This window comes from Erpetoichthys calabaricus, chromosome 11 (assembly GCF_900747795.2).
Source record: "Erpetoichthys calabaricus chromosome 11, fErpCal1.3, whole genome shotgun sequence".
Classification (NCBI taxonomy): Eukaryota; Metazoa; Chordata; class Cladistia; order Polypteriformes; family Polypteridae; genus Erpetoichthys; species Erpetoichthys calabaricus.
The window spans coordinates 98199150-98226521 of NC_041404.2; the positions used below are offsets into that span (position 1 = coordinate 98199150).

Genomic DNA, 27372 nt, shown 5'->3' on the forward strand with positions numbered 1-27372 from the left:
AAGTCCCTTTAATATCACCGGTAGTCACAATAAATATTATATTTGTTCCGGTTTCCTTTTCTTTTTCATTTTTTTCAATTTGAAGTATTTAGTATAGTTATGACTGTTAATATTATGTTAATTTATCATTTATTCTATATGTTTATTATTTTTTGTTATGTTTAAAATTATGTATATACTGTTTCTTTAGATGTCTTTATATTCCCTGCGTTTTGTGGGTGGTTCCTCAATAGATGTAGTATTGGTTATAAAATCCTGCTTCTAACCTATAAGGCTGTGAAAGGACCTGCTCCAGAATATTTATGTGACCTATACTTACGTAAATAATGTCTATCATGACACCTTCATTCTCAAGATTCTAGTCTTCTGGTTGTACCAATAATAAGTGAGAACTCACAAGGGGTAAGAACTTTCTTTTACAGAGCCCCCCAGCTCTAGAATAGCCTTCCATAAAATGTTCAGGGCTCAGACACTGTGTCAATTACTTTCATTATTATTATTATTATTTGTTAATTTATTTATTTGTTTTATTATTTAAATTGAATTTATTAAAAGCAAGTAACATTCCATACATATAAGTCAAACATGACAAAACTAAATTCAGTTCAACCCCCACCCTTAAGAAAGAAAGGAAGGCCAACAGCCAGAGTTAAAAGATTGTAAGATGAATAATTGTATGCTTTGCACATATGGAACTGGAGTGAATTCTGTGCATGCCTTCCACTCCTTTTCTGAAATATTGAATAAGAGATCCTTTTCCCATTGTACTCTGGAATCTTTGAAAGAAAGGGACTTTAAAATATTTATATTACTAGGGGGTTCACCCCCTGATCGCTTTGCTCGCCAACCCCCCTGGCCTGCACTATGCTCCAGCCACTTCGTGTCTCTGCCACATGCGTTGTGAAGAGGGGGGTTAAACACACCCCAAGGAGACGCAGTCGCTCCTCTGAAACCCCCACTGAAACGGTGATACAATGGGAAACAAATCAGTTTTTTTTTAACCTCCTCTTTGCTCGATCAGCTGCTGGATTGCTGCTGCTGCCGTGTCCCATGATCTGCATCTTGCACGGCACTTCGAACATTTAAAAGCCTGTACAGCAGCTGTCCTACTCTTTGACTTTTATTTTCTGCCCTGGGAGTGGTTAAATCTCTTGACACAAAGTCTCGTGTCACTGGACGTGAGTTCTTGATATTTTTTAGTTTATGATTTAAAAACGGAATAAGAATCTGAAAATCTAACAACATCACATTAAAGTTCAATAAATTCTGAAAAGATTGATACCTAACATATATATGTAGGTTTTAAAATAAGCCGATTTAAAGTGTGACAAAAAACGTCACATAAAAACGTCACATAAAATCGTTGCACAAAATCGTTACACTTTTAGGCTTAGAATTTAATATATATAAGAGTAGATAGAAATGTTGTCTAAGTTTTCAAAACTGATCAATATTTCTTCCAGAACAGAAATAGATGGGATGCTAAATTTGGAGCGTAATTGATCGAGGGATGCAAAGACATTATCTATGTACAAATCTCTAATTAATTTAATCCTGTATGTTTTCCAAACATTAAAAACTGCGTACGTTTGACAGGGTGGAAAAAGGTGGTTATCGTGTAGAGGTGACACAGAATAAAGCTTCTCTATCTTTAAGTACTTTCTACATTGGTTCCATATTCTGAGTGAATGAAGCACAATTGGGTTGTTAGTATATTGGAGAACGTACTCTGTGTTGTTGTCATTATTCTTAAGGAGGCTAGCGAGTACATATATAAACCCTTGACACTTATTTTTAGGCAGCCACTGCACACTGGAGAGATTCCAAAGGACTGGAAAATGGAAATTTTCATCCCATTATATAAAAAGGAAGACAGGGCAGATCCAAGCAAATCCAGGCCAGTAAACTTAACATGCATTACAGGAAAATTAATGGAAGGAATTATTTAGGATAAGACTGAGCAACACCTGGCAAGGACAGGAGTTATTAGGAACAGTCAGCAAAGAAGAAGATCTGGGTTCAGAAGAAGGGGGATGTGTTTTACTAACATGATGGAATTCTATGAGGAGGCAACAAAAGGATATGATCAAAGTGGACCATATGATATTATTTATCTTGACTTTCAGAAAGCATTTGATAAGGTGCCACATGAGAGGCTGGGCATCAAACTAAAAGAAGTGGGAGTTCAGGGTGATGTTTTAAGATGTGTGCAGAAGAATTGGCTCACACACAGGAAGCAGAGGGTGATAGTGCGAGGAACTTCATCAGAATTGGCCTTTGTTAAGAGTGGTGTTCTACAGGGGTTATTGCTAGGACCACTGCTATTTTTAATATATATAAATGATTTAGATATGAATATAAGTAACAAGCTGTTTAAGTTTGCAGATGATACCGAGATAGGTGGATTAGCAGATAATTTGAAATCCGTTATAACATTACAGAAGGACTTGGATAGTATACAGGCTTGGGCAGATTTGTGGCAGACGAAATTTAATGTCAGTAAATGTAAAGTATTACACATAGGAAGTAATAAATGTTAGATGTAAATACACAATGGGCGGTCGGAAAATTGAGAATAAACCTTATGAGAAGGATTTGGGAGTCACAGTGGACTCTAAACTATTGACTGCCAGACAGTGTTCAGAAGCCATTAAGAAGGCTAACAGAATGTTAGGATATATAGCACGATGTGTGAAGTACAAGTCCAAGGAGGTTATGCTCAACCTTCATAATGCACTGGTGAGGCCTCATCTGGAGTACGGTGTGTAGTTTTGGTCTCCAGGCCATTTTTAAGTTGTGAGATAAGGAGCTTAACCGGATCATGAGAAAAGTTTCATTGCTGAGGTCTTGGCTCTTCATCTGTGGCTTGTTTTGGATAAAAACTTAAAAGTTTGGAAGGCTTAACAAATTCTAACAAGACAGTGCTCCAGTTGGAAGAAGAATTTGGTGGTTGCTTATTCAACTATTGCTTAAAGATGATGATACATTCACCTTAAACCCTTTTTATTTTCTTTGCTTCTTCTGGTTACATGATTGTAGTTTGTCTCTGGTTCTTTGTCATACGTTGTCTTACAGTTTAATAATGATTTTCATAAAGTAATACACTTTACAAACTAAATACTTTTATATGTGTGTATAAGTACAATAAAAAAACTGTTAAACTGTACAAATGCATAGTCAAATCAAGTTGGGGAGCGTGCACTGGAACAGTGCATTTCCGCACCCACTACACAACGAAATAACTCGGGATACCATTTGGCAGAGGTGGGTAGAGTAGCCAAAAATTGTACTCAAATAAGAGTAGCGTTATTTCAAAATAATATTACTCAAGAAGAAGTAAAAAGTAGTCATCCAAAAAATTACTCAAGTAAGAGTAAAAAAGTACTTGGTGAAAAGACTACTCAAGTACTGAGTAACTGTTTGATCATAACAAATTTTTTTTTTTTTCGAAATGTTTTAATAAGACAGATAAAAATATAAAACAATGTGAAATTCTGCTATTTCCAAATAATAAAATAAAAAATGAGTAAAAATAAATAACATTTTTACAAAATAAAGATGCACAAATAACACAAAGTTCCAAATCTCAGTTTTTCACAACTAAGCTTTTGAAGCCGATACCTACAGTAAGTAACATGTATGTTTGAACAGTGCAAACTACTTACAGTGACAAGATATACTGTACACCAGGGGTGCCCAATACGTCGACCGTGATTGACCGGTAGATCGGAAAGGTAGTGCAGGTAGATTGCGTTGCATTCCAAAAAAATTTTTTTTAAATGTTAGTCTATCATATATCCTCCCTATGGCATTTGACACTTGATTGACATACAGGACGGCCAGTCTGAAATCTCTTTTCTTCTAACACACTGGTCATCCCGCACGCATGATCAAACGCGCGAGCTACTGCAAAACTCCGGCTATCTAAGTGATCTAGTTAGCCTTCCAATTTATATCGACTAAAGAAGGGATTTAAAAAAAATTTGTTGGTTATGGGCTGGATGTGGAATTGGAAGAGGATTTTTTCTCTCACAATGTTACAATCGAAGTGCTTTTGTCTGATCTGTCAATCTATCATTGCTATTCCAAAGAAGGAAAATGTGGAAAGGCACTTTCAAACTGTTCATAAAAACTATGAAACTGACTTCCTTCCGAAAAGCAATCTGAGAAAGAGAAAGGAGAGGGAACTAAAATCGCAGTTAATCGGACAGCCATCATTTTTCACTCGGCTGAATTCAAAAGCAAAGTCAGACACACCGAAGCATTGTTCCGGCTGAGTCACTCGATCATTAAGCATAAGAAGTCCTTCCAAGATGGAGAGATGATAAAAGAGGCCTTCGTTGAGACAGATGGCTAGGGAGAAATTTCTGCTGAGATTTCAAGACCCCTGGCCTGAGAAAAAGGAGATTCTCCTTGTCATTAAACAAGCAGACTACAAGCAACTTAATAACGATCAATGGCCGCTAGACTTGGCATTTTTTTTCCGATCTGACCAACATGTTGAATGAGCTTAATTTACAGCTGAGGAAAAGAGAAAACCATGGTCAATATGATTAGCTCAGTTAATGCTTTCAAACGAAAAATGCAACATCTGTCTTCAAAGCTGCAGCGCCTTGATTTGGGGAACATCCAAAACCTTGTGTCAGAGCTGGAGACGCAATGGAAAGCATGTGCGCAACTTGACAGCATACGCTACATAGAGCAGATTGATAATTGTCTGTCAGACTTTGACAGACGGTTTCAAGACTCAGCTTTACTTGAGCTAATCGCTACATTTAAGTGCTTTCCATTTAGGGAAGATGTTGAGGATGATTCACCCACATCAAAAATTGCAACACTGTTTCACCTAAAACTCCTCTACATTGGAGGATGAGATTTTGACACTACAGGATGACATTCAGCTGAAGTATGGGGCTCATGGACAGTTTTGGAACTTACTCACAGAGGAAAAGTACCCAAACATGAGGAAATGTGCTACCTCCTTGACTGCATTATTTGGCTCTACTTATTTATATATGTCAGCCTTTTCCCACATGAAGATTATTAAATCCAAATACTGTAGTGACCATAAATGTATTGAATTGTTATTGTGCCATAAGGGTTATTCAGTTATGCAAGGTACGACAACATATATTTTATGTATAAAGTATACTCAGTATATACTGTATATATCTATACTAATAAAAGGCAAAGCCCTCACTGACTCACTCACTCACTCATCACTAATTCTCCAACTTCCTGTGTAGGTAGAAGGCTGAAATTTTGCAGGCTCATTCCTTACAGCTTACTTACAAAAGTTAAGCAGGTTTAATTTTGAAATTCTACGTGTAACGGTCATAACGGTTGACAATGTCCGCCATGTTAAACTTTCTTATTTATGGCCCCATCTTCATGAAATTTGGTAGGCGGCTTCCCTGCGCTAACCGAAACCAATGTACATACTTATTTCGGTGGTATGACGCCACTGTCGGCCGCCATTTTGAACTTTCCAATGGTCTTTGTTAGTTATGGGCCCATCTTCAAGAAATTTGGTATGCGGGTTCCCAATGCTAACTGAATCCTACTTACGTACATATATACGTCCATAGCCTGCAGCTCGGTCCCCCATCCCCACGCCTCCCACGTAGTTGGCTATATAAGGCCGTCGGTTGCTCCGGTCTCTTCATTCCCTTCCTTGCTTTGCCACGGTATTCACGTCTCCCTGCTGATAACTGCAGCCTTTGTATTTAATCCACAGCTTCTCTGCTGTTTTATTGTTCGTTTATTACGATTATAGTAGGTATTTTAGACAGGTACCCATTTCCTTTATCGTTCCAACCGTACCCCCATTAACATGTCTATCGAGGTGATCACCATCGATCAAAGAACTGTCACTTACCGAGTGGTTTCTATGCCCGGAGATGGTGACTGCCTTTTCCATTCTCTGTGTTACATATTGCACGGCCATATCAGGCTCACTCTTGATATCTGGAGGAACATTGTGTCTTATGTATTGAATGACTGGGACAGGTTCAAGGTGTGGACTGATGACGGTACAGGAGATAATACTACACAGGAGCACTATAAGAGTGAAATGCTTAAGCCCTTCACCTATGGTTCTGCATGTGAGTTGATGGCTGCCGCTGAATTGTTCAGTTGTCGCTTTCAAGTGTACCGAAATGGCCAAATATTTTACACCTTTGGACAACCGCCAATGCCTCTTAAACATCTTAGATTCACAGGTGACGATTTCAGTAGTGGGCACTTTGATGTTTATGAATGTTTAAACTCTCAAAAGCTGGAAGCGAAGTTATCGATAAAACCCATTTCAATTCAAACGCCTCCAATTTCCAGTAAGGCTCTGCTTTGAAATGACAATTAATAAATCTTAGGGACAGACCCTACAAAAGGTTGGCATTGATTTGATGCAAGATTGCTTTTCACATGGCCAACTATATGTTGCATGGTCAAGAGTAAGCTCAGCACACAACTTGGTCATATTACAACCGGAGGGCCAAACTGACAACGTGGTATACAAAGAGATCTTTAACAAATAATTGTTGGTATATTTTTCCTCAGTTTAAAAAGGTTTACTTTTCTTCTTAATAAAAATTTTAAAGCAGTACTTCGCCGCTGCGAAGCGCGGGTATTTTGCTAGTGTATATATATATATATATATATATATATATATATATATATATATATATATATATATATATATATATATATATATATATATTTTTTTTTTTTTTTTTTTTTTTTGACTCTGTAGCACTTTGAGATTGCTAAAATATAAAGTGCAATACAAATAAAATTTATTACTATATCATTACATCTTGCCTGAAGAAGGGGCCTGAGTTGCCTCGAAAGCTTGCATATTGTAATCTTTCTAGTTAGCCAATAAAAGGTGTCATTTTGCTTGGCTTTTCTCTACATTCATAATGGCTAACACGGTACAACACCCTAGTACTATATATATATATATATATATATATATATACATATATATATATATATATATATATATATATATATATATATATATATATATATATATATATATATATATAGTATATAGTATTACCGTAGTAGTTCCCTCTATTTACCCTTTACAGTGGTGCCTCGCATAAAGAACGCCTCGCACAGCGAACGCTGCACACAACGAACTTCATTTCATGATTCATACAACGAACTTCGTTTCACACAACGAAGTCGCCCGAGCTTCCACGACCGCTTTGCCCGAGCTTCCACGACTGCTTCGCCCGAGCTTCCACGATCGCTGCCGATGTATTGCATCCTTCCGCGCAGGCACTGCAGGCAGTCGTTAGTCACTGCGCTTAACTTAAGCACGTATCGCGGCAATCTTTCTTCATTACGAATTAAATCACGCACGTATCACGGCAGTCGTCCTTTTAAGTTAAACTCAATATTTTTTTTATATCATGGCTTCTAAAAAAAGCAGGAAGGTGATTTCTGTTGAAATGAAACAGGAAATAATTAGAAGGAGTGAATGTGGGGTAAAACAGTGTGACCTCGTCAAAGAGTTTGGCCTCAGCAAGACCACCATTTTCACCATTTTGACAAATAAGGATGCAATCAAATCAGCCAAAGTAGCCAAAGGAGTATCAAAACTATTTCATGAAAAACATAGGTCTTCAATCCACGAGGAAATGGAGAGGCTATTAGCGATTTGGATTAAGGACAGGCAGGTGAAAGGTGACGTAACAACCCAAGATATTATCTGTCACAAAGCCAAGAGAATTTATGACGATCTAAAGAAAAACGTCCCTGGAAGTAGCAGCAATCAAGATAATGAAGAAGAATTCAAAGCCAGCAGGGGGTGGTTTTTTAGATTTAAGAAAAGGTGTGGAATCCACAGCGTTACTATGCATGGTGAGGCTGGCAGTGCTGACAAGAAAGAAGCAGAAAAGTTCTCTATTAACTTTCAAAAATGTATTAAGGATGAAGGATACTGCCCACAACAAGTGTTCAATGCCGATGAAACGGGTCTTTTCTGGAAAAGAATGCCGAGCAGAACCTTCATTACAAAAGAGGAGAAGAAATTGCCAGGACACAAAGCCATGAAGGACAGACTTACCCTTATGTTTTCGTCTAATGCCAGCGGAGACCTCAAGATCAAACCTCTATTGGTTTATCACTCTGAAAATCCCAGAATTTTCAAGAAAAATAACGTTATTAAGTCCAAACTGCCCGTCCATTGGAAGTCCAATCAAAAAGCCTGGGTGACCCAAGTTATCTTAAACGAATGGATTCTGGAAACCTTTGCTCCTGCCGTGAAGAAATTCTTGCTGGAAAAAGAACTGCCGCTCAAAGCCCTTCTGATACTTGACAATGCCCCTTCTCACTCAAAAGACCTAGAGGAAATATTGCAGGAAAATTATCCTTTTATCAAGGTGCAGAATTTGCCACCAAACACCACATCCATTCTTCAGCCAATGGATCAGCAAGTTATTGCGAACTTTAAAAAACTCTACACTAGAGCCCTCTTTAATAAGGTGTTTGAAGAATGCGAGTTTGGTGGAGACAATATGACTGTCCGAAAGTTTTGGAAGGAGAAATTTGATGTCCTTATGGCAATACGACTTATACAGAAGGCCTGGGAAGAAGTGTCACAAAGGACCCTCATTTCTGCTTGGAAGATGCTTGTGCCTTCGTGGACCCAGGAAGAAGCAGTAGTTGATGACACAGAAGTGGTGAAGGACATCATCACAGTGGCCCAAAGGTTGGAATTAGAGGTAGAGGAAGAGGATGTAGAGGAGCTTATTGAGGAACACGAAGAAGAGCTGACAACTGAAGAGCTCCAAGCACTTCTGGTCCAGCAACAGGACAATGCTCAAAGGGAAGCGTCATCTGATAACGAGGAGCAACAATCAAACAATCAATCAATCCCAACTGCTGACATCAAGAACATCCTGGTCAAATGGAAAGCAGTTCAGGAGTTTACCAATGCCCACTATCCGGATTCAGCTGAAGCAAACAGGATCAACGATCTTTACTCCGATACTCTTGTCCGTTATTTCCGGCAGATGTTGAAGAAAAGAGAAAAACAAACGACTTTGGACAGGTTTTTCATGAAACCATCGGCCAAAAAGCAGAAAATGGATGAAGATGTGCAAGATTCGGTAGACTCTACTTAGTCTGTCTTAAAATTAAAAAAAATGTGTGTTTTTTTAAAAAAAAATTATGTTTTTAGATGTATCTAAATAAAAATAATAACAAAAAATTTATCTTTTTTTATGTCATCTTAGCATATTTTATGCTACAGAACGAATTATTTTTTTTAACATGTATTGTTATGGGAAAACGCGTTTCACATAACGAACTTTTCGCATAACAAACTTGCTCCTGGAACGAATTAAGTTTGTTGTGTGAGGCACCACTGTACCTGTTTTCTCAAGGGTAAGTGTTCTCGTCAAGTTCATTATCGGGTTGGTCTACTGTTGCACTTTAAGATGAACACACACATACATACAGTAGCTATACGCATACATACAGTGCCCCATGAATGACACACACACACGCTAATTAACCTTTAGCACTTAAAACCACACAAGTACTTCAGGTATAACACAGCCTGTCACTCAGCACTTCAAGAGACTTACTTATTATCGGCACGAACAACATACGATGTTTTAGTGATATCTCAGACCTAAATATTACTTTTGGTCTACAAGAATACATTTAAACATACAAAGATACAGCACTGTTGACTATAGGCCATTTATCAGCCAAGAATGCCTTCTTCTCATACTGTCCCTACTATTGAGTGGAGCTCTTCACTTGCAGCCAAAATAAACCTCGCAGCACAGAAATAATGGCAAATGTCCGGCTGCTCCAGGTGCTCAAAGAAATCTGACTTATGTGGGATATGGCCGGCCATTCATCCCGGCCAATACCCCCAGGCTGCTAGGTGGAGCCCTCCCTGTAGTGTAGAAGTGCCCCGAATGCCAGCAGGGAATTATGGACAGTGGACTTTTAATTCGCAGCCCTGCTGGATACCATGAGGGCCACCAGAGGACACTGCAGGGAGGAGTAAGGACTATTTTCCCTACACCCTGGAAGTACGTCCCAGTCACATGGGCAGAAGAAATGATGTGCTTCCGGGATGAAAAAGAAGAGTTTTGATCTGACCCAGAAGTGCTAAGAAGTCACATGGACTGAGGGTTCAGAAGCACTTCCAGGTCACAGACTATAAAAGGACTTTGGGAGATCCCAGACGTTGAGCTGAGTTGAGAGGCAGGGTGACTAAGCGTCTGGGAGTGGAGGATTATTGTGATTTATTTATTGTGTATGGTTTATTGGAGATTTGTGGAGTGGTGGTGCTTTGTGCACAGTATTATTATAATAAATATCATATTTGGACTTTTATCCGGTGTCTGGCGTATTGTCCGAGGGTTCAAGGGAGCGAGAGCGCCCTTATCTGTCACAGTTGGCGTAGTCGGCAGGATTCTCTGGCCCTCGGTTTGGCAGAGGACCTGTATTTAAAAAATTTACTGTGGACAGAACCTAAGAAGGCAGCGTCATGACAGGCAGAGAAAAATCGCCGAACCTCACCTTTACCAAGGACGTCATGGGGAAGAAAAAACTTAAGCAGAGCGACAGCCCAAGTGGAGGTCCTGTGTTCAATATTGCCTACGCTCAAGACGAGCCATGGAGCGGCTACACATCTCGGGAGAAACATCCAGAGGAGGACGACTTAAATGAGGTATGTACCAGGGAAGCGTTTGAAAACCTTTTTAAAATAACACATTTTGTCTCGTGCACATACCTCCCAAATGTCCATCCGGAGGCTCTGCAGAAGGCAGAAGAACATCCTGAAGACGGTGGTGTGCTCTCGTTAAGGCAGACAAACAAAACCAAGGGACACGTGACCCATCCCAAAGGTTTGTGGGATGGAGGAGGTCCGCGTCCGACTGCTTATGGCTTCACCCAGGAAAAGACGGACTTGGTTTTCTGAAAGGGAAAGGGGAGGCGAGCGAAGCACCGCTCTCCCTATAAAAAGGTAAGGAGGTCCGGGAAATGACTGAACGGTCCGTCGATAAATTGGGACGGACGGATCGCAGTCAGCCGAAAGTGGCACCACGGACCTCCGGAAGGAACTCTAAATCCCAGGTTCCCTTGCGGAACCCGTCAGAGCACGTGCCAGGAGTGGGCGTCCTCGTTGGCTCCCAGCCGGAGGGTAAGGCTAGTGATCACCTGAGCATACCTCCGGCTGAATTAAATAACTTTTTGGATGTGCTTGGAGAAGTTGCTTCAGCCCGTGCACAGTTTTTTGCAGATTGTCACTATGATAAAGAAGATCGTGGAGGAGCTGGGTGCAGCGGCTGAAGCACCGTTGAAAAAGGTAGACAAGTACCTACGGCGATTTGGTCGGGAGCCTCCCGTCATGATAAATGCGGTGGTACAGGTGAGTTCAACCGGTACCGTATATAATGAAATAGGGACGCAGTGTGAACCGGGCCCGCAATTACTTAGTAGCGGGTGCCAAGTCACCGCGAGCCTTACAAGAGAGGCGGAAACGTGGACCAGGTGCTTGGTGGAAGGGTTGATCAAGCCGGAGTGATGCGACACTGAAGACACCAATACCGGTCATATATAAATCAAAGGAGATTCAGACAGTAAATGGGCTTTCTCATACACATAGAGAGACCCAAACTGTGGATAAGCCCCAGATTAAATAGGAGATCCCAAAAATGAAGCGCAGATCTCCTGACAAAATAGAAAAGAGAACTGGGACATCAGAGGCGGCCGTAGAACCCTCTTCGGCGGGAAAAGGGGTGGAGCCAGAGTTTCCTATGTGTTTCCAGTCTCGCAGAGGGATACAAATGGGAGGACAACGGCTATGCTACTACTGCCGCCGGCCGGGCCATGTATGGCGAAGTTGTCCTCGGAGGACAGGGGATCAGAGGGGTTCCCTATACAACGTTCCCCCTAGGTTCTCCGGGGAGTCTTTACGACCCGACCCATGGATCCTCCTGGAGGAAGACGTCCCTCGCAGGGCTGGACGCTCTGCCCCACTGGGCTTCGTTGAGGGGAGGGAACTGTGGGATATGGCCGGTCATTCATCCCGGCCAATACTCCCAGGCAGCTAGGTGGAGCCCTCCCTGTAGAGTGGAAGTACCAACAGGGAATTATGGACAGTGAACTTTTAATTCGCAGCCCTGCTGGATACCATGGGGGCCACTAGAGGACGCTGCAGGGAAGAGAAAGGACTATTTTCCCTACACCCCAGAAGTACGTCCCAGTCACATGGGCAGAAGAAATGACGTGCTTCCGGGATGAAAAAGAAGAGTTTTGATCTAACCCGGAAGTGCTAAGAAGTCACATGGACTGAGGGTTCAGAAGCACTTCCGGGTCACAGACTATAAAAGGACTTTGGGAGATCCCAGACGTTGAGCTGAGTTGAGAGGCAGGGTGGCTAAGCGTCTGGGAGTGGAGGATTATTGTGATTTGTTTATTGTGTATGGTTTATTGGAGATTTGTGGAGTGGTGGTGCTTTGTGCACAGTATTATTATAATAAATATCATATTTGGACTTTTATCCGGTGTCTGGCGTATTGTCCGAGGGTTCAAGGGAGCGAGAGCACCCTTATCTGTCACACTTATTACTTCAATCACTCCATAGACATTAAGACAAAACGTAGAAAGTTAAAAGCAGCATGGTATTTATTACAAGAATAATAATAATACCACTGGAACAAAGAATAATAGAAAATAGGTACTGATAGGAAAGTCTGAATATATATAGTCTTTAGAAAAAGCTTACGAAAAAGTTACAGATGACAAGGATGAATGTCCCAGGGCGGCGTTTGATTTAGCAATCGATGTTCATGATGCTTTTCTGACGACCAGTGATGTCCTCTTCTTCTTCTCCTCCCCTACTTTCTTCTTCTGATGTTACTTTCAAATGAGGCATATTTATTATGAAATGTCATGCTGTGGTTTCACAACACATACACCTGATTGGATGGCTGTCAATATGATTGATGAGTTTTGCTCAAACTCTTTAATCTATCTTTTCCCAGATAATAAAGTTCTTTGATATTGCCTCATGTCCATCTTTCCCAGGCTGTAAACCAAATTGTTGCCCCAGATGTCCTTCCATAAAATAATCAATAGCCTGAGGCATGGCTCAGCATTCTTTCCCAGGCTGAAAAACCATTTTAGCACTGTGCTATGAACAACTGTTATAAAAGTGAGGTGTAAGAGAAGAGGATATGCCTTGATTTGTCGTAAATGTAGTTCATCTGATGTCTTGTCTTGAACAAAATATAATGGAAAATTAAACCAAAATGTACAGATTTCATACACCATAACACACACACACATATATATATACAGTGCATCCGGAAAGTATTCACAGCGCATCACTTTTTCCACATTTTGTTATGTTACAGCCTTATTCCAAAATGGATTAAATTCATTTTTTTCCTCAGAATTCTACACACAACACCCCATAATGACAACGTGAAAAAAGTTTACTTGAGATTTTTGCAAATTTATTAAAAATAAAAAAATTGAGAAAGCACATGTACATAAGTATTCACAGCCTTTGCCATGAAGCTCAAAATTGAGCTCAGGTGCATCCTGTTTCCCCTGATCATCCTTGAGATGTTTCTGCAGCTTAACTGGAGTCCACCTGTGGTAAATTCAGTTGATTGGACATGATTTGGAAAGGCACACACCTGTCTATATAAGGTCCTGCAGTTGACAGTTCATGTCAGAGCACAAACCAAGCATGAAGTCAAAGGAATTGTCTGTAGACCTTCGAGACAGGATTGTCTCGAGGCACATATCTGGGGAAGGTTACAGAAAAGTTTCTGCTGCTTTGAAGGTCCCAATTGATGACACACAGTTCCTTTATGTTAGACCAAATAAAGTGTCTCCAATGTTGTCCTTAATTAGTTGTGTTAGTGAATTAAAGGAGTGGATGGATGAGAACTGCTTGTCTTTAAACACCGATAAAACAGAGATGTTAATTATTGGAGGAAATGACGCTGATCACAGTAATATTTTGTCATCATTTAACTCAGTTGGAATCACCATTAATTTTCCTGTATCAGCCCGCAATCTAGGAATTATCTTTGACTCTAGCATGTCATTTAAAGCGCACATTACAAAGCTTTCTAAATTATGTTTCTTCCATCTTAAAAATGTTGGGAAATTAAGGCGCTTTCTAAATAAACAGGATTCTGAGAAATTAATTCACGCATTTATTTTTAATAGGATCGACTACTGCAATGCGGTGTTCACTGGATGTTCAAACTGTTCTTCATACAGCTTCCAGTTAATCGAAAATGCTGCTGCAAGAATTATTATAAGAACAAGAAAATACGATCACATAACTTCAGTTCTTAAATCCTTACACTGGCTCCCGGTTAAGTTTAGGGCAGATTTCAAAATCCTCCTTTTAGCATATAAAGTCTTAAATGGCCAAGGTCCGGCTTACTTATCTGAGCTTATCATTATTTACAAACCAGAGTGCACATTAAGATCTCAAGATGCTGGTCTGCTTATGACTCCAATGATTAATAAAATAACAATGGGAGGTCGAGCTTTTAGTTACAGAGCCCCTAAACTGTGGAATGGTCTGCCTGCTACTATAAGGGATGCCCCTTCGGTCTCAGCTTTTAAATCCCGGCTGAAGACTCACTACTTCAGTTTAACATATCCTTACTAAAGCTGCTGATTAACTGTACAGACTGCATCTCTGTTGTTAGTTATTAACATTAAAACATAAGTAATATGATAATTATAATTTGTTACTAACCCTCACCTATTCTGTTTTTCCTCTCAGTACTCAAATGTGGCACTTGGTGCCACGGCCCTATTGTCAAGTAGTTTTGCTTGCCTAATGAAAAGTCATCTCTGATGGAGGATTGCTGGAATCATTGGGGAGAGGGGTACTTTATTCAGATTGGCTGGCCCAGCGCTGACTCATCTGTGGAATGCCGAATTGGGGGAGGCAGCTTGATGTTCAGCTTAATTTGAACAAATCCAGATCCTATTATGTGATATCTACTGTTGAATTCTGCTCTGTACTTGTAATATTTCTATTGCTATTACATTGTGTTGAGGATTACTTTTGTTCTGTGTATTGTATTTACCCCTTTTTTGACATGTACTGCACACCTAACCTACCTGGGGGTATTTTTCGTACGTGGATTACTCGTTTAGCCGGATGTAATTGTTGACGATATGGCATGATCCTGGATCTGTTATAGTCAGATCCAGTTGTCATAGCAACACATCCTAATCCTTAAACCTGCTTGGAGCAGGTTTGTTCTATGTAAACAAGGATTAGCTCACACGCTTAATCAGTGTCCATGCGTGGAATTCATTTAGTCATGACTTCGCCGTTCATGAATGAGCGACCAATTGATATTGGCACGCAAATTATAAGAAGAGAATTTCATATAGAGAGGGGTTTGCGCTATCGGCAAGATCCTTTATTGCTGCCAGAGGAAATTCTTTTTGAAGCCGAGGGGGAATATTGTACCTCAAAAATTTATTAGGACCTTATATTCGAAGTCAAACTCGGTGAAGTTGGGCTCTCACAACCACACAGCCAGTATGCATTGCTTTGAGGTTTTTTGCAAGAGGCACTTTTTTTATATACTGTAGGCGATGCGGAAAATCTATCTTAAAGTGCAGTTTGCCAGGCAATTCGTAAAGTCTGTTTGGCTCTGAAATATTTCCTTCGGGTTTTCATAGTGTTTCCTGGACACCTGCGTGTGCAGACAAAAGAGGCATTTCATGACATTGCAGGTAGGTAATACACAGGTAAAAACACCCACAGTTCCATGAAGAATCTCACAATCAGCCTAACATTCTCATTACCCAGGGTTTCCAAATGTGATTGGGGCACATGGGACTGATCACAGTGGAGTTTGATCAAACATTATTTGGAAAATGTACCTCTCCTCTTGATGAATAATCAGACACAGTGTCTTCCTCAAATATTTGACCTTTGTCAATATCTCGTTGGTCAGACACAGGTTCAAGGGATATGACATTCCCTGCAACTGACCCAAAAAAAAGAGGGCTATATGGAACCTACCTATGGCACACATCGAGTACAAATATATGCAATGACCATCCTTTACCTGAAATGAAGTGACCACTGCATCCTGTCACTGGTTCTGAGGAGGTGCTTCCCCCTGGAATGTCCTCAGAAACAGGGCGATGGGCATTTTGATGGACAGCCAACTCTTCAGCAGGGGTTAGGTCTGGACCACGTGGACCTCCACCTGTTTTTTGCTTGTCTGCCTTCTTATTAGCTTTAAAATTAATGTTCTTTACATTATATATGATTCTTTATGTCAACAATTCTTTAAATAGTTATATACCAATATTTACCAGTTTGAAGTATATTCTTGTACTTCACTGTGACCTATTCCCGTGTTCTCCTTGTGCTCACGTCTGATCTGAAATTATGACATATTAAATAATAATCTGACACACAGGAAATTAAATGGTGCATTCAGTAAATACAATGCACACTACTTAGCATTTAATTTGTCGGCCACTTTTTGCCAGCCGTCTTTTCTGGTTTAGGCTGCTTTTGCAGTGTTACCCCTTGTGCATATTAAATCTTTAAATTCTTCATGTCCTTTGAATAAAAAGGTCCCGCACCGCTTTTGTGGAAACAAATGCGCCCGTTCTTTCGTCATTTTGTTACAGCCTATCAAAGACTTACTGATCATGTTTTCTAGACTCAATATATATGGGCTTTTCAATCAGCGCAGGCGCACGCGTTCATCTCGAATGATTAGATTCAGCTAGACTAATCTACTACATGGCTGCGTTTGAAAAACCGACCTATCCCGAATGAGTTTCACTGGCATTAACTCATCCAAGATGAGGCATCTGATCTCGGATGATTTAAGCGACATATGGAAAATACCCCCCTGGAAAGGGGTCTGTCTCTCTTTGAACTGCCTTTCTCTTTTTGTAGCCTGGAGTCTCTCTTTGAACTGCCTTTTCTAAGGTTTCTTCCATTTTTATTTCGCTACAAGGGTTTTTTTTTTGGGAGTTTTCTTTGTCTTCTTAGAATCAAGGGTGGGGGCTATCAAAAGGCAGGTCCTGTTAAAGCTCATTGCGACACTTCTTGTGTGATTTCTGGCAAAGGAGACATTGGTATTGAAGGAAAGACCGGGAATTTGCTTTTTAAAGACAATTTTTTTCTACACACCCCCCTTTTTTTAAATCATTTTTAATGGCTTTTCAATTTATTTGGATTTTAACCTCCACTTTCACGGATTATTCATTTATGTATTGAATTTTTGAGTACTGCAATTTGGGCACTGGGTGGCTGTTTTTAATAAAAGCACTGAAGCCTCTTACACCATCCCCTTGCATTGTGTTGTGTCCTCATTTGCCCGGCTCATCCCGGTCATGACTATCAATGGTGTCATGTTCAAGAGGCTCCTGAATGCAACAGGGAGCTACATGGTAGCTTATTCCAAGTGTCTATGCTTCTCTGTGTAAAGGAAAACTTCCTAATGTTAAAAACTTGAACCAGCTTGTTACTCATATTCCAACCTAAATTACTTTACATTTATATAAACGGGAAGACATATTCTTGGTTTGTGTTCTCATTTAAGGCTGTAAAGCAAAAAAATGGGAATATTTCAAAGGGGGTGCCTCTTTTCTATAACCACTGTATAAATTAAAAATAGCACTGTCCCTAGCACTGACCCCTGTGGTACACCACTTTTAACATCAGCCAATTCTGATGAGGTTCCTTGTACCATCACCCTCTGCTTCCTGTGTCTGAGCCAATCCTGCACCCATCTAAAAACATCACCCTTAAATCCCACTTCTTTTAGTTTGATGCCCAACCTTCATGTGGCACCTTATCAAATTCTTTCTGAAAGCCAACATAAATATCATATGCTCCTCTTTGATCATAAACTTTGGTTGCTTCTTCACAGAATCCTAGCAAGTTGGTAAAACACGACCTCCCTTGTCTGAACCCATGCTTACTGCTAAGCAAAACTCCTGCTCTTGTTGTGTGTTGCTCACTCTTAACCTTTGTAGCTGCATCTTTTCCGGGTTCTCGATTTCCAGCAGCTATGAGTTGGGATGATCCACCATGAGTTAAACAGGTAACAAAAGAAATTTTGTAGCCCAATATAGTTTGTTTTAAAAAGGTTTAGTGAGAATTTAAAAAGGAACACATCACAAACTTAAAAAAAAAAAAAAAAAGTTATTCACACACAGAATAGAAGGCAAAAAAGTTTTTTTACTATGATGTTATCTTTCTCATGTTAACTTCAGCTACTTTCTATACGTAAAGTTTGTGCTTCTCAATGGCAAACTTACAAAGGTTTCACTTCAGTTCATTTAGTATGTATGTACAGCTTGAAACAGTTTGCCCTCCAAGCCTTACCAAGTGCAATGCAGATCATGAACTTAGTCTGTAATCAGAATGACAAGATCTAATTACAGTATTCCATTTTCAGATTAGCTTGTTGGGGTTATAATAGAATCTCCCATAGACTATGCATTAATATATAGTAAACATTTTAACATAACAAAGAAAATACTTCCATCAATTTAACATAACCTAGTAAAAAATGGCTCTTGCACCCTTAATTCCTTCCATTAATTTACTGTATCTACCACTTTTGCTCTGTTTGCTCCATTGCATGTCACTATTGTCACAAGCTTGTCCCCTGGTATATCCCATTCATCTAAACAATAAGTTGGTGGCATTTGCAAAAGGTTCTCCCATGTGAGGATGGCATATGCAATATAAACCTAACATAGCATGGTGAGCTTGGTGAATGGTTAAATCATGCTGAGATTCCCAAAAACAAAGCTGTTACACCCTTTTTTACTCCATTCATCTAACAAATGGTTACTTTCCATTCTTGTTTAACCATTCATTTAAAATCCAGTTTGCTGTATTAATTTTATGTGTGTAGGCTTGTATTCATATAGCTCATGGCATGTTATGCTTGGGATCAGGATAACACATTATTTTCCAAACAATGGCATGTCACATAGCCTTGCAGACATGCCAGTTTCAAGAAACATGTTTCAAAATAACATCGAAGAAGGAACACTTGTGTCATGTCCTACAATAATCAAGCCAAGGTTCTGGTCTAAGCCCAAGTAAAATGCTACAGCGAGAACAAAGAAGAGCTGCTCAGGAGGACATCCTTCAAACCTCACTAAGGTGGCAGATTATTAAAAATAGAAGTGATAAAGCAAGACATCAGAGACTGAAAACATGTTAAAGGTGACAACCGTGCCAAGTTAAAAACAAGTGTGCAAAAATAAATGATTAATGAAGAAACAAAAAAACTGATAAGTTCTTAATTTTTAATAATTCTTGCACTATGTGCTTCAGTTACAGAATAATTGCATTTTATTACATATCTGATTATTAAACAAAAAGTAGAAAGACTCAAGTCTATAAGGTGGTGCAGAAGAGTTCTTAGTAAGTATGTTTCATGCCTCAACCAGAGCCTGAGCTCACCACAGACCAGCAAATCCCCCCCCCCCCCCACCAAAAAATTTTATATATATATATATATATATATATATATATATAGACACACTTAGCTGCAATGCTTGGTAGGACAGGGATGCTAACTCGGGAGAGAACTTTATAAAGATTCATGCTGGTGCTTGCCACATTTGCATCCTTTTATATTTTATTTATATATATATATATATATATATATATATATATATATATTATGTATTTAATTATTACATTATCCTGATTAAATTGGCAGTCAATATGGTTCTGCAGGGGAGCAGGTTGTACATTAAAATTCTTACAAAGGCAAAAGACACCAAAAAAACTTAATTTTGCACATTAGTGAAGATCATGACATTACCTTACATTTTTATACACACAAAATAAATTCAAAAATATCATACACACCATTAGGAATATGTTATCATGGTATTGTGACAGACAGCTATTAATATGTGGTGTAAAAGATGCAGACCTAAAATTGAAAAATACATGCAACTGCACGTTTAATGGAAGATTTCAAACACTTGAGACATTAACTGAAGCTACTACAAAAAGATTCTACAGAGAAACAGGCTGCGAGTGAATCATGAAAGAAATGCTGCAGTTAACTGGACCACAATGTACGAGAAAGTACAACCTTCCCATATTTGAGGCCTGGAAGTATCACACTAGTTAATGTTTCAAGGAAGGATGCTTTCCTCTTTAATTTAGCGCCATGCATTTTTATTTGAAAAATAAAACCGTAGTACAAATAAAAAAAGGAACATTAAGAAGATAACCCTGAAAACTTCAATGTATGATTCATTGGTTTAAAAGAATGGTTTTAATTTCTGTGTATTAAAAGTATGTATGCCAGTCACTGCTTAATCAGTTTATCCTCCTTAGGCATATTCTACAAATCGCTTCATTTAACTCAGCAGCAAATCCTGCAGCAGCCTTCTCCTCTGCTCTAGATTGTATGTCCTCTCCCAGAAATTCTCATCTGTCCTTCTTTGCCAGACCCTCTTCTGCTCCACTGGAGGTCTCAACGAATTGTATATCTGACATAGGGAACCTCAACATCTTCATCTGTGTCATCATTACAACAAAGTTCAAAGACAAGGGCCTTAACATGTTTGCCAAGCTTCTTTTTAGACACTTTCGTCACAATCTCCGTCATCCTAAGGGAACAAAAAAAAAATTAACTGTTAAATAATGGATACTTTAAATTTACAGTACATGCATAAACAAAATAAAACAACAGTGGTATTTCAACTTCTTTATTACAAAATGTAGCATTATTTTACTCTTTTTAGAATCAATATTTACCAAGCAACTACTTAAAGCTATTGAAGTTGATACAAGCTCTTTCTGGTAGACCTTATTCTTATTACAAACTGGGTGAAGGGGTGGGGGGGATTGTGGGCTAGAAAAATAAAAATAAATACAAACTTGAATCAACTAATGCAATCTTATTGAAGTACTTGACAATGCAGTAACAGTTGAAAGCAGCTTACCAAGTTAACAATCTTAACACTAGACTCACTGAAGCTACAAAAATATTCGTAATCCCAGGCCACTTAAATTCCCTCTAAGCATCTTTGTTTTACAAATGTGCCAATCAGCACAAGCAGCAGCAGCCAAAAAAAAACCTTAATTTTGCCCATTAGTAAAGAGCATGACATTACCTTACATTTTTATACACACAAAATTCAAAAATATCGTACACACCATTAGGAATATGTTGAAGTACCCCTCACCGAGGCAGCTGAAGTCACTTTATGTAGGAGTTTAGGTGTCTGAATTGTATTGGGTAAATAATATATTGTTATATGGAATACCTACATTTCACATGGGTATTGCGAGACAAGAAATGCTGAACACATAACTAAAACAGAAACTTTTTTCATGTTATAGTAATAATTGACAAAATGTTGACGTGAAGTGTATAAATGTGTAAGGACTGAAGTCCAAATATCAAACACTTTCACAAAAGGTATAATAAAACAAGTGCGCTTTTATTCAAGAATATAACCGAAGAACAAGAAACTGTTCAAATTACATATTACTGGCAATGTGTGAAAACTTAAGCCCAACTACCAATCAATAGGAGGTAGACGCATCACTTCACTGGTGCAGAGGTAAGGAATGTGGTCGGGTCTTCCTCACATTTACCGTTTTGAATAGTTAGCTATTATTATTACAACACATTTGATTTGAGTCTGTAACAGCTGGTGTAAATGTACGGTACTTGTAAAAGATAGCGCAGAAGGGATAAAAGCAGACACACAAACGCAGATCAGTCATTTCTTCTTGTTGAGCAAACAGACACCACAGGGTCTAGGGTGAATTTTACTTTTCCTCGCATATAGACATTCACATCAACATGTCATATTAACAATTTTTTATTGAAGAATCCAAGAATAAAACTGAATTAAAAGAGGACTTGGGAAAGTCGTGCTTGGCAACTGAGGCAACCAAGTGTCATCACTTGGCTTGCTCCATGCCAATCAAGGATCAAGTTTACCATAGAGAGTTTTGGATTGAGAGTTCCATTAATGCTAAACAATATCTTGGAAGAAAGATTTTTTACTAGCATATCTGATGTTGCATTCTTGTTTAAAATAATCTTCCCAATTCATTATAAAACTAGTAAAAGCCATTATAACCAATTGCAAAAAAAGGGACATTAATGTGAATATTTACCATTTTCTTGTCAGTGACAAGATTATTTTGCTGTGGTAATCTTAGTTACACTACTATTTAAATTAATCTGATGTTTGTTTGTAAAAAAAAAATAAATAAAAACTATATCAAACAATGTCTGCTGAAAATTAAAAGAATTAATACTACATATCACATTTACATTTTTACTCTATTAAGTTTTTCTCAGTGAGAGACAAAAAGAAAATATATAATTATAAAAACAGGTTGAAAAGGTGTGTTTCGTAATGTTGAAACTTTCAGTTGTAAAAACTACCAGTTCTCAATCATTAAACCTCCAACCAGAGGTAGGTGACACCAAGTTTGTTTAGACGAGTTTTTCTAAACTGTGGCGTGATGGTGTGGTGCAGACCAAAGCAACCATGCTAAGACCCTTTGGAAATGGTGATCTCAGTATGGTACCAAGGTACTGATTTAATGACATGAGATAATGTGTATTTAGCATGACATTATGTATATATGTACATAGGTGCAAATATAACCATTTTTTATTAAATGATTCACACAATCTGCGGTAGGCTGGCGCCTTGCCCGGGGTTTGTTTCCTGCCTTACACCCTGTGTTGGCTGGGATTGGCTCCAGCAGACCCCCGTGACCCTGTAGTTAGGATATAGCGGGTTGGATAATGGACGGATGGATGGATGATTCACACAATTACTTGTTCAATCAGAGCGTCACCTAGTTCAGTCCCAGATTCTTTTGTGCACGTGATTAGATGGCAGTTGAAAATGTTTATATAAAAAAAAGTAAATTAACGGCAATGCCTTGTGAGAATGCTGATCAAAAATTGTAACAATACATCATGAGGGTAGGTGGGCCGTCCCCTCATTATGCCTACTAACACTGACATGTTATTCAATGTTATTCAAGCATTTCAAAATAAACATTAATAACTAACATGAACAACATTAAAGACAGTAGACATACGATTTGAAATAAACTAAGTTGAGGTTAAGTTCACATTGTGGCAACTGGAGAGTAAATGCTCAACATCATACAGTTAAGTGTAAGTTACAAGGTAAGTCTACTGTCTTAAAACTGAAGGACATCAGTGTATGTCATCAGCAGAGCTTTTCTTCTATTGTACACTTGGCTATTTGAAATGTGGTCTTCAGCGCAAAAACTTAGTGGCGCATACTTTACAAGTAGTATTTCAATTAACAAAAAAATGCAGTGGTGTGCAAATACTTGCCATGATCACACGCCCACAGGTTATTTATTGATGTGTTTAGTTTGCTGGAAAGTTTACAGTGTGGAACATGCTCAGGCTAACTGGAAATTAAAACAAAGTAACAAAATGTCCTGATTCAGAACAAAGCAAACAGATTGTAAGAGTGAAAACACGTTTCAGTTTATCTGACTTGTAAATTGCTTGTTTGCAACTTGACTTGGACTTAAGATAAAATGACTTTGTTACAAAGTCCCAAGTTAGAGTGCCACAGTTATTTTTCAAATTGCATTCTTTCAATTTACATTCAGTTAATATACTGTACGCTACCTTAGTCGCATGAATTAGATCTTACTTAGATGGCCGAGATGTTTAGATGCTTAACGTAATCTTAGTGATATCAGAGCTAATCAAAAAGATTGCTTTCATTCTCTTAACTCATTTACTGCATGCCATCATGGGGATCTTGTACTCACAACTCTTGTGCCTTATACAGGTGCTGGTCATAAAATTAGAATATCATGACAAAAGTTGATTTATTTCAGTAATTCCATTCAAAAAGTGAAACTTGTATATTAGAGTCATTCATTACACACAGACTGATGTATTTCAAATGTTTATTTCTTTTAATATTGATGATTAAAACTGACAACTAATGAAAGTCCCAAATTCAGTATCTCGGAAAATTAGAATATTGTGAAAAGGTTCAATATTGAAGAAACCTGGTGCCACACTCTAATAAGCAAATTAACTCAAAACACCTGCAAAAGCCTTTAAATGGTCTCTCAGTCTATTTCTGTAGGCTACACAATCATGGGGAAGACTGCTGACTTGACAGTTGTCCAAAAGACGACCATTGACACCTTGCACAAGGAGGGCAAGACACAAAAGGTCATTGCTAAAGAGGCTGGCTGTTAACAGAGCTCTGTGTCCAAGCACATTAATAGAGAGGCGAAGGGAAGGACAAGATGTGGTAGAAAAAAGTGTACAAGCAATAGGGATAACCGCACCCTGGAGAGGATTGTGAAACAAAACCCATTCAAAAATGTGGGGGAAATTCACAAAGAGTGGACTGCAGCTGGAGTCAGTGCTTCAAGAACCACCACGCACAGACGTATGCAAGACATGGGTTTCAGCTGTCGCATTCCTTGTGTCAAGCCACTCTTGAACAAGAGACAGTGTCAGAAGCGTCTCGCCTGGGCTAAAGACAAAAAGGACTGGACTGCTGCTGAGTGGTCCAAAGTTATGTTCTCTGATGAAAGTAAATTTTGCATTTCCTTTGGAAATCAAGGTCCCAGAGTCTGGAGGAAGAGAGGAGAGGCACAGAATCCACGTTGCGTGAGGTCCAGTGTAAAGTTCCACAGTCAGTGATGGTTTGGGGTGCCATGTCATCTGCTGGTGTTTGTCCATTGTGTTTTCTGAGGTCCAAGGTCAATGCAGCCGTCTACCAGGAAGTTTTAGAGCACTTCATGCCTCCTGCTGCTGACGAACTTTATGGAGATGCAGATTTCATTTTCCAACAGGACCTGGCACCTGCACACAGTGCCAAAGCTACCTGTACCTGGTTTAAGGACCACGGAATCCCTGTTCTTGATTGGCCAGCAAACTCGCCTGACCTTAACCCCATAGAAAATCTATGGGGTATTGTTAAGAGGAAGATGCAATACGCCAGACCCAACAATTCAGAAAAGCTGAAGCCCACTATCAGAGCAACATGGGCTCTCATAACACCTGAGCAGTGCCACAGACTGATCGACTCCATGCCACGCTGCATTGCTGCAGTAATCCAGGCCAAAGGAGCCCCAACTAAATATTGAGTGCTGTACATGCTCATACTTTTCATGTTCATACCTTTCAGTTGGCCAACATTTCTAAAAATCCTTTTTTTGCATTGGTCTTAATTGATATTCTAATTTTCCGAGATACTGAATTTGGGACTTTCATTAGTTGTCAGTTATAATCATCAACATTAAAAGAAATAAATTTGAAATACATCAGTCTGTGTGTAATGAATGAATCTAATATACAAGTTTCACTTTTTGAATGGAATTACTGAAATAAATCAACTTTGTCATGATATTCTAGTTTTATGACCAGCACCTGTACAACTATACTCTGCCAAATTGGTACAGTGAAATCTGCAGTTGGCATGTTACTACATTATTGTAATATAAGGTGGATGGATCATTTAATAATAATTTTCATCTTAATTTTTTTTATTTTTTACCTTAAAAGTACTTCTATATTCTCTTACAAACATGCAAAGACAATTCTTTGTAACATCAAGTGCTACTAGTGATCATAATTTTGCTACAGCATGTTGTGCTATTGAATCAATGCTCAACCGTATATGTTCTTATAATATTATTTTACAGAGCTGCCAAAACTCATACATGTGCCACATTACTGTTAAAATGAAAGAGAATGCAAACCTTTTAACACCAGAATCCCTGAAGCTTATGAAAAAACTTGTAATCCCGGGCCACCTTAAATTCCTTCGCACCTCTCCATTAGTGTCTTTTGTTTTGTAAATATGTCGATCAGCACAAGTATCAAGCAGCCTGCTATCCCATCCCCCCACTGCCGCAGCTCAACTCGGACAAAATGTTAACTCAGCTCAAGTCTCGTTTATCTGGGGGTGAGGTGCGTGGAGTTGTATAGGGTAAATAATGTATCATTATGTGGAATACATGCATTTCATGTGTGTTCTGCGTCTACAATGATCTATGTAAATGTATGATGACAGGAAATGCGAGAAATGCAAGAAATGTTGAGCATGTAGCTAAAACAAAGATTTCCATGTTATAGTACTGACAACAACATTTTGACATTAAGTTAGTGTGTGAAGACTGAAGTCCAAATATCAAAAACACTTTCACAAAACGTACAAGTATAACAAATCAAGTGCGCTTTTATTCAAGAATATAACCAAAGAAAAAGAAATCGGGTTAGGGTACGACACTGACACGACCACTTGGGTGGTGCAGCATTAAGAACTGCTGACTCATAATCAAGAGGTCACAGGTTTGATTCCGGCTGCATCCCAGAATTACCGTTTTGAGTAGTGAGCTGTTTTATTACTATGGTACAATAAAAGAATACATTTGATTTGAGTCTATAACAGCCAGTGTAAGTTTATGGTACTTGAAAAGGTTACTGTTTCTTATTCAGTTTTATTCCCTTGGTCACCTTCACGCTACCCCCGATCTGACACTGCTGTTTTCAAATAAAGATGTGCTATAACATACGTGAACTCAGATGAGGATAAGGGTTCTACAGTGGAGAAAAAGAACAGGAGCCCTCCCTGCAAGAAACGTTTATTCACACGGTTTATGTACAGTGAGGTCCATAAATATTTGGACAGAGACAACTTTTTTCTAATTTTGGTTCTGTACATTACCACAATGAATTTTAAATGAAACAACTCAGATGCAGTTGAAGTGCAGACTTTCAGCTTTAATTCAGTGGGGTGAACAAAATGATTGCATAAAAATCTGAGGCAACTAAAGCATTTTTTTTAACACAATCCCTTCATTTCAGGGGCTCAAAAGTAATTGGACAAATTAAATAACTGGAAATAAAATGTTCATTTATAATACTTGGTTGAAAACCCTTTGCTGGCAATGACAGCCTGAAGTCTTGAATTCATGGACATCACCAGATGCTGGGTTTCCTCCTTTTTAATGCTCTGCCAGGCCTTTACTGCAGCGGCTTTCAGTTGCTGTTTGTTTGTGGGCCTTTCTGTCCAAAGTTTAGTCTTCAACAAGTGAAATGCATGCTCAATTGGGTTAAAATCAGGTGACTGACTTGGCCATTCAAGAATTTTCCACTTCTTTGCTTTAATAAACTCCTCGGTTGCTTTGGCTGTATGTTTTGGGTCATTGTCCATCTGTATCATGAAATGCCACCCAATCAATTTGACTGCATTTAGCTGGATTTGAGCAGACAGTAGGTCTCTGAACACCTCAGAATTCATTCGGCTGCTTCTGTCCTGTGTCGCATC

The 27372-nt window shown here is 38.9% G+C and overlaps 2 protein-coding genes across 2 annotated transcripts in view; one reads left to right on the forward strand and one right to left on the reverse strand.

The window, feature by feature from the left end:
* Positions 1 to 7460: 7460 nt before the first annotated feature.
* LOC114661349 (tigger transposable element-derived protein 1-like) lies at positions 7461 to 13107 on the forward strand. The gene is made up of 4 exons (XM_028814564.1): positions 7461 to 7859; positions 7941 to 9008; positions 11279 to 11407; positions 13069 to 13107. Exons 1-4 carry the CDS (start codon positions 7461 to 7463, stop codon positions 13105 to 13107), a joined length of 1635 nt encoding a protein of 544 aa, XP_028670397.1.
* A 6211-nt stretch (positions 13108 to 19318) lies between these two features.
* Positions 19319 to 27372, reverse strand: part of uba1 (ubiquitin-like modifier activating enzyme 1) — a 331255-nt gene continuing 323201 nt past the window's right edge. The window contains 1 exon segment of the mRNA XM_051933534.1: positions 19319 to 20658. Within this exon segment, the coding sequence (XP_051789494.1) occupies positions 20523 to 20658 (136 nt within the window). The 3' untranslated portion in view covers positions 19319 to 20522.

Coding starts and splice junctions, on each gene's coding strand:
- LOC114661349 (XM_028814564.1), top strand. CDS start 7,461: ATGAAACAGGAAATAATTAGAAGGAGTGAATGTGGGGTAAAACAGTGT. Junction 9,009..11,278: donor ATCTTTACTCCGATACTCTT/GTCCGTTATTTC, acceptor AGTTTTTTGCAG/ATTGTCACTATGATAAAGAA. Junction 11,408..13,068: donor TGATAAATGCGGTGGTACAG/GTGAGTTCAACC, acceptor CATCTTTCCCAG/GCTGTAAACCAAATTGTTGC.